We start from the raw sequence: 14,982 nt of genomic DNA on the forward strand, positions 1-14,982 counted from the left end.
CGGCCGGCCGCGGCGGGGCGCGGACTACGCTCTCCAGGGCGCCCCGGGGCGCCGCCGCCGTGCGCAGGCGCCGGGCCGGGCGGTCGGTGTTGTTTTGCGGCGGCGTCAGCGGCGGTCCCGCCGGCGTTCCGTCGTCTGCGGCGGGCCCCGCGCTCAGGTAGGCGGCGGGGCGGCCCCGGGGGCTGCCGGCCCCGGCGCTTACGGTGCGCGGTCCGCGCTGCGGCTGGCCGCGGGGGATCGGTCCCGGTGCGGAGGGGCCGCTCGGCGGGGCGAACCCCGCGGGGGAGGAGCTCGCCGGGGTCGCTCGGGGGTCGCTCGGGCGGGGGGCTGACGGGGCGCTCCGGCTGACGGGGCGCTCCGGGTGCGGTGCGGCGCGGCTGAGGGGGGAAGCCGTGAGCCGGGCCCCGCCGCCTCGGGCAGCGCCGCGTGCCAACTTCCTGCTCTTTCATCATCCCCCGCCGCGGGACGGGCGGGCGGGCGGCACCTGCGCTGCCTCGGCGGGACGGGGTCCGGACGGGACGAGCAGGGTGAGAACCGGCAGCGTCCGCTGGAGCCGGGGCGCGGCGGGCCGTGACGAGCTCCGGCTCCGCGTCGTTCCTCCGGCGGCCCCTCGGGTCCTGCAGCCCGGCCGCTGTGCGGGGTGCCGGCTGTGCGCTGTTCCGCTGCGGGCTCCCGTCCGGCTCCCGTGGGCGCGCAGGGTGCGGCGCTCCGCGCGGGTCGCTCCGCAGGACAGGTGTCTGCCGGCCTGTAGCGCCCTGCCTCCGCCCCGCGCTTCGGCAGGGCGGCGCGCCTCGGCCTTCCGGACGCCGTATCAAAGCAGGTGTCGGCGGAGGGTTTGGGGCCTGCGGTTATCTGCCCGCTGCAGGGTGGGGTATAAAAGAACTGGAACTGTTAGGACTGTGCGTGTCTTATTAATCTTTCAGAGAAATAAGCAGCTTAGCCGTTGGTCGCGGTTCAGGAGCAGCGTACCTGGGTAGTTTTTTATAAAGCTATGCCAGCTGTTTTATTTTAGAACAGAATCATTCTGAAAAGCTTGACTTCTGTGCTTGTAAGAACACAGATGTCCAATAGGTGCCTTTCAGGCTGTCAGAACTTAATCAACTAATATCAGAACCGTCTTGCATCTTGATAAATATAACACTTATCAATCTCACTTATTTTGTAATTCTTTTTTTTTTTTCTTTATTATTTTTCATACTAGGACAACTTTTTTTTTTGCTGATTGCTCACCTGTATGCAGTTAGCTGTCCAGTCTTGGTGGGACATTCAGGCTGAGCACAAGATAAGTAACCCTTAACTCAAGGCTGTTCATCAAGGCCAGCAAGCTGTACAAAATAACGATTGTTTGGCTGCCGGTCCCTTGGTTTTGAATATCTTTGGGTTACACAAATACCCCCATGCTGCTAAAGGGAGGAAACCTGAAGCTGTGGATTTGGGAGGGAACACAGATGTTAAACAGCTCTGTAGAGCCAGAGGTGGTGTGTTTGTTGGAACTGGTTTCATGCTGTGCTCCATTACCTGTCTACCCAATCTGGGAGGAGGGACAGCACGTCGTAGCATCTGTGTTGCTGTAGCCAGGGCCGTGCTGAAATGCTTAGCTGGTCAGAGGAGGACAGGTATGGCTGTGTCCAGCACCAAGTCTGCTGTGAGAAAATGCCCTTTCAAAGTTTGTAAATGCCTTTGTATCAACAGAAACACTTTTTTTTTGTTATGAAAGGGTTTGCATTATGTGATTTCGTTGCTTTTCTTTTAGCACTGAGATGCAGTGTGACTGGATTTGCTGTATGGCAAAACCACAGCCTTCGTTTATTCTTTCATCCACAGGAGAGATCAGACTCACAAGTACAACTTGTCCCATATTTTCCCTGAAATACAGTGGCAAAAGGCTTTGTTTTCAGTGAGTGAAGTCGGTGCTCTTATGATCACTGTGTTTGCTGAACTGTAGAATGATGAAATGGGAATGTTTTTATATCAAAGGGAATTCCTAACAGATAACCTGAGATGAGCGGGGTTTGCAACGTAGGCAGCAGCAATTCTGGAGGATGGCACGTTCTGGTGCTGGCAGCCCTCAGAGCAGCACTGCTCACATTCAGGGCAGGTTAGTGACAGCAGGCACATGGTGTCCCGTGGTGGGAGCTCTGCAGTGCAGTCTGTGCCATTTGTTAGGAAGAACGCTGTATTTGGATTGGGGCTTCATAATGGAAATTGGATTTCTCTGTAGGTTTGGTAGCTACAGTGATTAATGCTTCTTCCTAATGGCCTGGTCATGATTGTCATCATTGCCCTGGTTCTGGAGGAATCCCAGATACATTCATCCAAGGCGATGAGGAAAAAGCTTTATTTTAGAAAAATGCACAGCAACGTAGCATGGAAGTACAAACATGGACTGTGTTCTTGAAAAACTTAGACTTGGAAGTTCTGTACTTTGCTGTGCATGTTTAGGTGTTCTAGTTCTATTTGTTTTTCTGCAATAATGTGCTGAGAGCAAAGATAACATTGGTGGGAAAGTAGAGAGGAGTTCAAGAAATGATTGTTTACCTGTGTTCTCACTCAAAGTATTGAGGTGTGAGAAATTAAGCAGATGCATCAAGTTCTCAGAGTTCTCCATCAGCAATATAAATGAGATTTTATAGAAGCTTTATTGAACAACAATTTCCTCTGCCATTTTGTTGTAGCACAGACACGATAGACTTCCTGTACTGCCTTTGGGAGCTTTTGTTTTTCCCCACAGTGATACTGCTATGGCTGATTTTATTGAACAGTTGAGCTTTTTTTTTACTTTAAGGGACAAGAGATGCATTGAACTTTTTTTGAAATCTTTCTGTTAAGAAATGGAAGTAGTCTAAACGTGTAACAATATTCAATACTCAGTATTACAGGAGAAAAAAAACAGGCATGGAGTTAGCTGCTGCCAACAGCTGTCCTGAAAATAGCTACCCCAGTCATCTGGCAGTGCCATAACCATGAAATCTGTACTTCAGCTCTTTTTCCGTTCTGCTTCTGTGCTCTCTGGCTGCTCTCAGCTTCTTTGGAATCAGTGTGTGTTCTTGTAAGGAGCTGAAACGAAGACATTGCCCAGAAGAGAGTTATTTTCAAAAAATCATAGAATGGCCTGGGTTGAAAAGGATGACAATGACCATCTAGTTTCAACCAACCCCTGCTATGTGCAGGGTCACCAACCAGCAGACCAGGCTGCCCAGAGCCACATCCAGCCTGGCCTTGAATGCCTCCAGGGATGGGGCATCCACAGCCTCCTTGGGCAGTCTGTTAAATACTGATCAGTATCTTCTTCCAAAAGCTGTTTTTCTTCAGTACATTCTAGTTCCTCTGCCTGTAACAGTTCGAGATGACTTCACCTTCTGAAGTGTGCCTTTAAGCAAGGATGCTGCAAACAAACACATTTTGAGTGTAACTATTGATGTATTGGCTGGTGCTGTGTGTGTGTGGCTGTTTGCTAGCCTAGAAGACTTTTGGCTGGCTGAGATGAGTATGTGTTAGAAAAAGCCATATTTCAAGCTTAGAAAAATAATAGGGAGTATGTATAAAATAATATATATTTTTTGTCTAAATCGTATTCTTTCTTCTTTTTCCTCACAGTTCAAGAATAACAACATAAAGCTTAACGTGTAGCATACTGTGATGCCATGAGGTGGATTCTTTTTTTTTTCCCCCCTTCTATTTATTTACTTATTTGACAAGAAAGCAGTGAAATTATTTATCTTGCATATTAAAATAATCTATTTTTACTTGCAGCGTGCTTTGAAAATGTCTGAAAGTTACAGTGACAGCGATTCCTCCTGTGGCTGGACTGTCATCAATCATGAGGTACCTGATCTCTAATTAGCAAAGTTCCATCAGTTTGAGACTAATTATATGGAGCAAGATATTGTTTACGTTTGGTAGTTTTTGTTTTGTGTGGGCCTTGTACGTCAGCAGAGGATGTGTAAGGGAATTTTAGAGATAGGAAAGTGCCTTCCATAATGCCATGCACAAAAGCAATCTAACTGCTGCGTAAGGAAGGTGGGACTGTGGATGATGTAGCAGCAGATGAGAAGAGCTGACAGAATGCGTGTGCAAGGTGAGAGTGGTTGCTGGTGTAAAATACTCATTGTCTTTTAAAACTTATTCAGTTGATGTATGGAGCTCTATGAAATGTATGGCAAGATGAGTTTCTGCCCATCTATTGGTCTTTGCTGTAGCTTCATTTATCAGGCACACTCTCACTTGGTGTGGAATGCTGGATTTGCCTTGTGCTGGGGCACAGCTGCTTGTGACGTCACTGTTATGCCTGGGCAGCACTGGATTAACGTGAATGTTTGTGTTTCGTATCTCGTGATGTTTGGCTAACTGTATAAAGGACAATGACTTTCTTGAAAAATGAGTTCATAGCAGAATAAATCTTTAGACAAAAAAAAAAAAAAAAGTGAAGGAATTAAAAGTCTGTGTAGATGGGACGTGTTGCTGAGTCAATGCAGTCAGCGGAATTTAGAGATCAGTAATCCTGATCATAAAGTAGACATTTGTATTTGATCAAGTGATTTGCTGTATTGACTCCACTGACTGCATGGTCTGCAAAGATGTTTTCACCAGCTGGCTCAGGTGCCTTTGAGTTTGATAGGAACATTTGAGGAACGTTTTATCCTGTTTTTCTGGAGCAGTGAGCAAGGCAGGGCAAGGTCATTTAGAAATTCTTAGCTGTTCTAGATAGCTGTCTGCATCTCCAATATACTTCCCTCCTTTAGTCCTGAAGATTTTACCTTCTCTGATCTTGGTTGATGAATGCGTTCAAGATTTTTACAATTTTTTTTTACTTAACCTTGTCCTGAAAACCGAGCAAGTTATTCAGCCAGAATCCCCAGTGTAAATGAGTTTCCTAGAGCAATGCAGGATGGCTGGCTCTATCTTCTCACTGCCGCATGAAAGCAATTTCAAGAAAGAGATGTACTCAAGATGGTGCGTTTCTAGGAGGAAAATAGGAAGTAATAGGGAAAAGATAATGAATATTGATTGACTGCTTCCTTGTATTTGAAGATTATAATGAAAATCAAGGTAATTTGAAAGGCAAATCATTATAACCTCGTGTCTTTGCTCAAGTTTTGATGGCTTAGTTCTGTTTCAAGAGTAATAGTAGTAAACAGGCATAGTTTATGGCTTTTGGATGTTGGGGCATGGTTTTGCTTTTGTTGTCTGCAGCAGTACTCTCAACTACTTGAGATGGCTTAAACTTCTCCTTGTTTTGGGGTGTGGATGTCAGATTGAGAATCCTGTCACCAAAGGAATGCTGAAAACTCACTTGCTCCAGTCTGCAAGACCACGTGGAACACAGAAGCGCATAAATTGTGGGGCTTCACAGAGCTGTAATGAAAATGAATGGGTTTAGAAGCTGGGCCACAACAGCTGGGTTACTCAGCTGTGAGCGGTGTGCTTTGTTTTCATACTTAGGATGGTTATTTTGCTGAAAATGAATTACGTGGTCTAAGTAAATTAGTGCAGTACAAGATTATAGGAAGGCGGGGATTTGTGTAGACAAAGCAGAATGGATTTTTATTTATCCATTTAAAAAAAAAAGTAACCACAGACAACTGAAACCTGAAACAAAGAATTTTGTATTTTCTTTCCCAGGATTTCATTCAGATTTTAGTAATTACTTCTAATCGAGTGGCATGTTTCTGCAAAGCTGTTGAGATTTAAATGACGATGCTTCTGTAGGCAAGGGATACAGTCTAGGCTGTTTGGCAAACTACTCAAACAGTTAACTTGTGAAACTTCTTAAAGAGGAAGATAACAGTGTAGTATGATTGTAGAATGCATGTAGAATACTTCTGGAGTATCAGATCTGCCTGAAGTACAGCCTCTTCATAAAAACAAAAGCATACATGTTTGCTTAAGCTCTGAAATGAGGCATGTAGGGAAACTGATCTGGAAGTATTGCTACTACTGTAATTTCACACCTGCTGTTGCAAAAATAACTAGCTCTGTTTACAAAAACAGCTCAAGTTATTTATGGATCAGGGTGACTTAGTGGTTTTTAGTTGGGTTTTGCATGCTCATAGTTTTCTAATAACTTTGTATCCCACCTGTTCCTTTAAGTAAAATCTGTGAAGTTTGAGGATTCTGAGCTGTCAGACATATTGCTGGACTGCAGAGCCCTGCAGACTCTGAGTGTTGCTTATCTTCAGTTCCTGCTCTGCTCAGAGATTGCTGGTGACTGGCGACTGACAAATAACTCAGGCTCCTTTCTGGATTTAAGACAGCAATCCAATTTACAGATGCTTGTTTTCGTGGTGTCAGGGCTGTATTAGTACAGCAGCCATTCAGGTTTGCTAAAAATAGTTGAGATGGAGTGGGGTTGTACGATTTTTTTTTTTCCCTGTAGTGCTTGTCATAGTTCATGTTGGTACTCTGGAGGTCACATTCTTGGGCTGTTTGTTTACATACAACACATGGGTGTATGCCAGAATTAGATTCCATGTTCAAAGCTTCATTGGCAACCTCCTGTGTTTTTCTGAATTCAGATTTATGAATCTAATAAAGCTAGTAGAAAATAATTATCAATTTAAAATACTTAGTGTAATTGATGTCTGGGTTACTTTTTTTTTCTTTTTCTTCAGAATTGTTGTCTTTGACCCTTTTAGAATTACAGTCATTCTGAGTATTACACTAGCATTTGTTTCCTTTCCTAATAGTCTGCAGTTACTGGGGCTTCTGTCAGTTACGTTCGTTTAAAACTCTTTAACTCCAGGGTTCTGACATAGAGACAGTGACTTCAGAAAATGGAAGCTCAAATGACAACCACGAGTTTGTTTCTGAAGAATATGTTTCTCTGCAAGAAGAAGAGCAAGCACTCGAATTGCAAGGTAAGATACTGAAAGCAGAAATCATAAAAAATGCAAGTATCTGTTGTAGTGTTGGCATGAAGTTATTTTCAATAGACTTTATATGCTCTATAGACTGAAAAATATTCTGTAATCAACTTTATGAATTTTTTTTTTCTTGAAATAAATGTAATCAGTAGGGTCTTTTGTTAATATTTAAGATGTTATGGAGTGGTATGCACTTGTTGAATTGTAAGTTTATAGTAGTACTGTTGATTTAAAAAAAAAAAAAAAAAAAGAAAAGTATATGGAAGCTGCTTCAAAAGTAATGCCTCCTATTTTATTACATTGGCCCACGTTGTCAGAGGTGGATATTTGTATGGCAGTGAAGGTTGAACCTTCCTGACAATATTCTGTTAAAAAAAATGGTGCCCATGGGCATTCTTTGATACTTTCTGAATGTTTATGGAGACCCAGTAGTGGATGTGAGCACAGTGATGTGATGGGTGGTGCATTTCAGCAGTGGTGACAGTGACATGGGGCACCGCCAGTGGTGCTGATGTTTATCAGCACGTAATGCAGACTCTTGTTCATCACCAGTGAAAATGCACAGCTGATGGTGGTGACCTTGTTGAAAAACAGAGTTTTGTAGCTGAGAATTTGCTCTATCAAATAGTATTATTGTGCTCTTTATATCTCTTATAGTTTATTAATTGATTTCATAATCAATTAATATTGTTAGGAGATCACACACAGACTTAACATAATCTAATAGATCATGGGAATGAGGAGAATTTGCAGAGCTCCTGGTCTTACTCCCATGTTTTGTTCTTCTTTTTCTTTCTGTAGCACAGAGTAGCACTGATGGAGAGACACCAGTGGTAGATAATACTCTCTCTGCTCTTGAGGAAACTCAAACAGTTCCAGAGGTAATGTGTTATTTTATTCAGAAGTTTCTGTGAGCCCTACCTCATAATACAAAAAAGTATTTTGAAAGTATACCATCTTTTTTAGTTTTCTTTTTTTTTAATGCATTAGGAACTCTTGCTATTTTTTCAAATTAATCTATGTTCTACATATTTTAATAATTTTTACCTTGTCTCCTTCCTTAGGAAAGGAAAGAAAAAGTCCACGATGATAGTTCCTGTATTGGCACAATTAGTGATGATTCTGACATTGTTACACTTGAAGCTCCAAAAGGGGAAGAAACTCCAAGTCAGGAGGAAGCCCCAGCTGATGGTGAAGAAGCTCCCAGTTCAGAGGATTTTAACATGGGTTCCTCCTCTAGCAGTCAGTATGCATTTTCCCAACCAGAAACTGGTAAGAGCAATAAGTCACTGAGCAGTTCTGCAAAAATTTTTGCTTAGAAAACGTTCTTTATATGGAGAAGGGAAATACAAGCTTTGATGAATGCATATCTAAATATTTGCGATCTCTGAGACTACTCTAGTTGTCTTAAGTCTTAAGATTTTTGTCCAAATATGTCTGCAGGCTGTTTTTTTGAAAGCATTGTATTCAGTGAAGTATTGGCTATATTAAATAGGAAAAGTAAATTTTCTAACACACTGTTGTTTTGCTCCTGGAATAATTGTAGGTTTTCTTTTGGCTATTGTTGGCTTTTTGTTTGTTTTTTGCTTTTGAGGAGCTGGCAATGGATTGCTAGCTACTGGAATAGGATGACTTTTGGGGTCACAGTAAGGACTCATAGTAGCTGAACTACGAACATCTTTTGCTTACCTTTTACTCATATAAAAATGTGTATATATATTAGGATGCTCTTAGTGTTTAACAACACGGTGTGCAGGAGAAAGGACATGAATGTTTGGCTAATTTAAGAATAAAACCAAACCTTAAACAGAAAGCTTACTGTTACATTACTGTTCTCTTTTCCTTCTCCTTTATAATTCTATTGGGCTGCTTACTTGTATTTTTTGCATTGTATTTATTCTTTGTAATGGCTTTGTGTCACTGATCTTTTTTTTTTTAATTTTAATTTTTTAAAGTAAGTTTATTTCAAGAGAATGATTTTACTTAAAATACCATTTTATTTCAAGCAGCATTAGACATGTTTAGAAGTTCATATATTTTGTATATGGCCATTGATATTGGAAATTGACAACTTATCCTCTAATTGTGACGAGTGATGATGAGTAACAAAACTCACCTTTAAGTCTTTAGGTGATGTAGCTTTTAATTTAACATTTAGCTTGGTTTTATTTTCTCCTTTAGGATTGAGTTCTAAAAATGTTTTTTTTTTTTCTTTCCTGATATTGTACACAAAAGTCAGTTGGCTGGAGGAGCTGAGGAAGATTCCTGATTATGTAAGGGGATGGGGCAATGAGGTGAAAGAGCATGTGTCTCGCAGTCTTCCTTTCCAAGGTGGTGTGATTAAATTCGATCAGCTTGTGTAAAGCTGATTGCTTATGGCTTGCATGGAGTGTTCTTAAAATTATCACTACCAATCTGACTTGATCTTATAGTAGTGATATTCCAAACAGATGCTGAAAGCCAGTCTTCGCTGAAGTTTGGCTAAGCTGTCATTCTGTTTTGCTTCATTTTCTTTGGAAAAAAATGATAAATTTACATGTAAACTTGGAATGGAAATCAGTGAACTTTGTAATACGTTTTGAGGAATGACACTTGTTGGATTCAAAATCTGTGTGACTGACAAGAAAAATTTCTTCCTTCTGAGGCTGATTTCAACATTGTCTTTGGCACTCTGTGTTTAACTGACCAAATATTACAGATGTCAGGAGTCCTTTAGCATTTGTTTCAAATATAACCGCTAAACCTTTGGCATTTCCTCCTTTCCACCAGTAGAAGCACTTGCTGTCCACTTCTTGCTGTTTTCTATTTTTTTGGAAGAGGAAGAGCTTCAGATTTTCTGAATGTAGATACTACAACATCCTTATTAGGATTAGCTGCTATGCTTGCACTTACAAACCATTCCTGTGGAGATTTAGACTGTCCTAACTATGCAAACAGCTTCACAAATGAAGCAAGTTAATCAGCAGAAGCGCTCGTATGCTGAAATAAGTTACTTCTAGGAAAGGTCACATCTGTACAGAAATGTCAAGGAAAATCACATTGGCTCACACTGTTGTATTGTTTGATTACTCATGTAGGTCTGACCCTCTAAAATATTAGCAGTATCAAGAATTGTGGACTGCTACTGTGGTTGTGGTTTGTTTCCTCTGTACTTTTCCATCCTGTTAATTTTAGAGTACAGCTTTATACAGAATTCTTAGAGCAGCTGTAAGACAGAATCATTGACAACTTGCCAGTTGACAGCTAAACACCTCCCACCCCCCAATAAGCAGCAATAACACCTGTCTTACTGAGTATGTCTGGGTAATCCCTTAGGACGTCTGACCTCTGCGTTCTTGTAGAACAAACTAAACCAGCCCCAATCCCCACAGCAACCACCAGCCTCTCTCCTGACCAGTTTCTGAGTGCTTGCCTTTGCTGTCCAGGACTGGGGAATTATGCATCTCCTTGAAAAGTTATTCTAAAACAGTGTCTTTTCTGACAAGTTCTATACATTAAGAATCTGCATGTCAAATAGCAAAATGATTTGTCTTTATTGCAATTTCTACTTGGTCTGTTTGGTTTGACTAATCAACTAAAATGTGTTTTCTAGTTAGAGGAGGAATTATCTTTCATTATCTAACGTGTTGCTTGTCCATGGCATCAGGAATCAGATGTGTATTCATTCCACGTACTAATTGGTGGTCTTTTGTGGAATAGATGCAGTCGCTTCTGTGAGGTTGGATTTTTTTTTCTTTAGTGACAAATCTTTATTGGTAATGCTTTTTATAGATTACTGCTGGCATTGCTTGGTGTTCTCGTCAGTTCAGTGATGTATGCATGGCTTTGCTCAACAAAATGGTTTTCAGCAGTGAAATGTTCAAGGACAGTAACTCTGCATTTATATATCTAAATTTGATGATCTGTATTAAGGGAATGAACAGCTGTATTTCTAGAAGGGATCTTAGCATTGTGTAACTGCAGGCATCAAATTGAGAAATGTCCCAGCAGGAGCACTTTGTCATGTGCTGGAGGCCTCGCTGGTCGTGCTGAATCTATTCCAGGCATATGAGCTAGGTACACGAGCACAGAACCACTTGTTCATCCTGCCACTGCTTCCCCTTTATATTTGCCTTACGTTTGAAGCATATGCTTTCAGTTGAGAGAGATGAAATAGTCATTGCTTATATGCTGGCCTGTATCAGTTGATTTACAGCACATGCAGTAAACGTTTGTACCATGAATAGCTACAAGCAATTACAGCTCTATTGTTGCTTTTCCAGTTAGAGTATATGGCTTTTGGGCCGTGCACGTACAAATGGTATCGTAAATATGACTGTACAAAAAAAACCTCTGGAAGATAACTTTCAAGGTTATAATTGGCTCTTATTTCAATCCTTGGCCTGTCCATTATTCTGAAGCATTGGCCAGGCAGTAACTGTTTTGGATTCATGATGTTAAGCAGGGACAAACACAGAGGCAGCTGTGTGGTTCTTTTCCTGCATGGGATTGGTTGAAAATGGTGGGTTGATTTTTTTTTTCTTTTTTTTTTGTCCTGAAAGTGGGTAAGAGTTAGCAGGTAGCATATGGTAGATATTAAAAGTAATCAAAAAGAGAGATTGAAATAAATTTGCAATGTGAAGCTGTATTTAGGAATCGTAATACCTGCACTAATTGAACAGCAGTGGAATTTTGTCTGCAGCTGTAGGTAGATCACAGGGAGAATATAATAAAACAATGTCTGTGTATTTCAGGTGGCTTTATTTTAGCAGCTGTAGTTCTTTTACTGTTAAATAGTTGAGTGTCAGTATCTCCAAGAGAAGGAAATCTGAGTTCTTAACTTTTTTACTTCACCAGGGCTTGCAGAGGGAGTGCGTGTAGATATTTTAAGAAGTAGCATCAGCTAAAAGATAGGCTTTTTAGGGGGTGAATTAGAAAGTATAGGGAAGAGTCAGGCAGTTTTTGCTGATACAGTCTGGAATCTCTGTCTTGTCATTTTAAAAAATGAATTTTTAACTTTGGATATCAAGAATTCCTTACATAATATCCAGCATAAATTATCACATTGAGAATTTGTACTTGTTTTATTAATGTTCTCTGAGATAGACGCCCCATACTTTTTGCATATGTATGATGGATTTTTGTACTTAAATTATTTTCAAAGCAACAATTAATGCATTTTAAGGACTGTTCTGTGTTGGCTTTCAGTTTTTCCATCTCAGGCTAGCAATGATGAATCAAGTAGTGATGAAACCAGCAATCAGTCCAGTCCTACAGTACGAAGACGCCGGGCTAAGAGGAGGCTGATCTCTTGCTCTGAGGCTGAGAGCGGGTCTCCTGTTGATCCAGAGCCTGAACCTCCCCAAGAGCAGCAACACAAGCGGCAGTTCAGTAGTGGCCTTAATAGATGCATCATTCTGGCTTTGGTGATTGCAATCAGCATGGGCTTTGGACACTTCTATGGTGAGTGTGTGGGAAACAAAGTACATAGAACCAACAGCTTACTTATGAAACAAATCATTTTATTTTGACTCTGCTCAAAATCTAAACCTAAAACTAAGAAGTAGCAACTACTATATGGATAATAAAGAGAGGCCCTTCAGCAATGTAATTGTGTTAAATATGACTACATTTAAAGTTTAAAAGAAATAGTTTGCTCTTCCAGGTAGATCTTTCTTGTTTTTCTCATAGCACAGCTTGAGAGCTTTGTTTTTCACGTCTTTTCTTTCAAAATGCGTCTGTGGTAATGTCTGCCATTTCCACGTGTTTGGAGAATTACTTAAGGCTCTTGTCTTATTTGTACTCATCTGGTAAATTTAAAAGCAAGGCATGTTTTTACAGGAGCACACAGTAGCCATGTTTTTCTCTCTGATGGAGAAAAGCAAGCGGTAGGTGTCCTTGCAGTTACCTGGTTCAGAGAGTCCAGGTTAGTAGCAATTTTTCTGTGTTTAGTACATCACCTGAAGTTGAACGTTACGTGGAGTGATGTGGTGTTTAACAAATTAGCAGAACTCCTACTGATCTAAATTCTGATCACGTAAGACACACGCAGAGCAATTAAAAAGAAGACACAAAAGAAGGACATCTATTTCTTAACAGTCATTTTTCATGAGTAGGCTTTTATGAAAAGTGCAGTATTAAGAAGAGTCTTGATTCAGTTTGAGACAGAGAATGACTTTAATTGGGTTGGTTTTTACTGATTGTTGGTCTAAATTTTGACATTTACTTTGAAAGTCATACTAATTTTCACTTGACACAGGTTTTTTTATTTGTGTTTTTTTTTTTGTTGTTCTTAGGTAAACCTGAAGGTAAGAGGCACAAGTGATATGTTGTGGGTCCCGTGCTTGTATTCAGAGTTACTTATGAAATTGTGTGCATGTATGCTTACATACTCATACATACATATGTGTACGTCTACTGTTATGAAAAATAATGGTCAAATCTTAGGAATTACTAGTGTATGCAGTATTGTAAAATCGACTAATCCAGTCATGTAAAATACTTCGTGTTTAATAGTTGCAGCAAGTAATAGCTGGTAGGCTGGTATATATTAGCATGCTAGAAGCAGAGAAAAACAGAGTGGCTAAACAATCTCTGATATTGCTTTGCTGTGATAACTTGGGGTTTCACTTCTCTTCATCATTTTACTGTATTTAAATTGGAGTCAATGATAAATATAGTCCTTTTAATGAATTTGAAAGTGTATGAATGGGAAGTATATTCAGTAAAAATACTCAGGGTTATATCCATGCTAAATAATTTGGTTTGACTTATTCGCTCACTGAACCTTTACTTCTAAATGATTTTTGTTGCTTTTTTTTCCCATGTAATTTTCTTAAAATTCTTTCCTCTGTTCTCATCAATCAGACAGTTTATTTGAAAAAAATATTTAGGGTCTATTTGGAAAAATGTTTATCATTATAAGAAACAGAGTCTATGTGTAAAAATCTGATTTTAGCTATAAGAATACCTTTTCAATTTTAAACAAGGTTTTTAATTCTTACTGGTAAGAAGAATTACTGTGCAGAAATCAAGAATGCTTCTGAATTTGCAGAGAAAATGAAGATGATGATTAGGTTCATATGTTCCTCTAACTGCTGTGAGAGAGGCTATTAAAAAACCCAAATATCTCTGTAGGTACAATACAGATCCAGAAACGTCAGCAGCTGGTAACAAAGACACGTGAATTGAAAGATGACCTTTACCAGTGCCAACAAGAACAAGGAGATAAAGTGGGGGTAGGTGTGAGTTTGGCTGACAGTTATAGGATTGTTATTCCGTTAATATGCATGTGTACTTTACACAAAGTGAAATTAATTTATCACAGAAGTGCGTTACATATGTGATGTTACTGTTAAGTGTTAAAGTGTATTGGTTTTTATTTATTCAGTCTTAATAGTAGCTTGGGAGTTTTTGGCCATATGCATGGTCCCTTTTGTCCCCTTCCCTATGATACAGTGCTAGGTTGTGGTTAATAAAGACTGTTGAAGTAGAACTGTGCTGGTAATAACCTATTGTAGCTTGATTTTGCAGATTTTACGGTGTTACTTTTTAAATTCTCAGTGGTTATTCATTTTTCAAATGTTTAACTTAGGTTTTCACCTTCAGATAATTCAGGGAGAATACTGGGGAAATGTTTTGTTTGGGAGTGCTTTTTAAAAATGAATAATGTATTTTGACGTTGCTGATAGCAGTATTTACATATAGTACAAGATGTTTAGTCCTCGAGTTTGTCATGAATAGCAAAAGACTGAGAGTTATTTTGTTGTGTTAGGATATAGTTACATACGTTCTTTCAGCAACAAAGTTGATTTGAGGTGAGTTTAAGAATCTGTGCCCCCCTTGCTTAATACACTTACTAATGATTACAAATAGTAATGGATTTGTTTTTGTAACCTGTGAACCCAGATTGCTGAGCATAAACATCATGCATGTGTTTTAATTTCTTTTTAAGATGAATCAGTTCAAGTTTCTAGTTTACTTCCCTTCAGCTATTTGAATCAGTGAAAACAAGGGGTGATGACCTCTGGTTGGAAGTGGGAGCTTCTCACATGGTCTTTGTTGCCAAGAGAATGTTTGTGTTTCTATCCTTGAGATAAATAAACTAGCTCTATTTTTTGCATCATGCCGCAACATGTCA

At 40.2% G+C, this 14,982-nt stretch overlaps 1 protein-coding gene across 7 annotated transcripts in view; it reads left to right on the forward strand.

Annotated features, from left to right (window-relative positions):
* Positions 1-14,982, forward strand: part of CCPG1 (cell cycle progression 1) — a 23,927-nt gene continuing 8,945 nt past the window's right edge. For 2 of the 7 annotated variants that reach the window (XM_090148842.1, XM_090148838.1), the window contains exons 1-9: positions 1-157; positions 3,754-3,825; positions 6,743-6,857; positions 7,665-7,744; positions 7,928-8,135; positions 9,099-9,194; positions 12,051-12,305; positions 13,139-13,150; positions 13,980-14,080. In XM_090148842.1, coding sequence (XP_090004968.1) covers positions 3,766-3,825; positions 6,743-6,857; positions 7,665-7,744; positions 7,928-8,135; positions 9,099-9,194; positions 12,051-12,305; positions 13,139-13,150; positions 13,980-14,080 — 927 coding nt within the window. In that variant the 5' untranslated portion in view covers positions 1-157; positions 3,754-3,765. Of the gene's footprint in view, positions 158-380; positions 528-3,597; positions 3,650-3,753; positions 3,826-6,742; positions 6,858-7,664; positions 7,745-7,927; positions 8,136-9,098; positions 9,195-12,050; positions 12,306-13,138; positions 13,151-13,979; positions 14,081-14,982 lie in introns of those variants that run through there. The other 5 variants (XM_090148839.1, XM_090148840.1, XM_090148841.1 and 2 more) reach the window with 5 other exon arrangements.

This window comes from Phasianus colchicus, chromosome 12, assembly GCF_987193195.1.
Source record: "Phasianus colchicus chromosome 12, bPhaCol1.hap1.1, whole genome shotgun sequence".
Lineage (NCBI taxonomy): Eukaryota > Metazoa > Chordata > Aves > Galliformes > Phasianidae > Phasianus > Phasianus colchicus.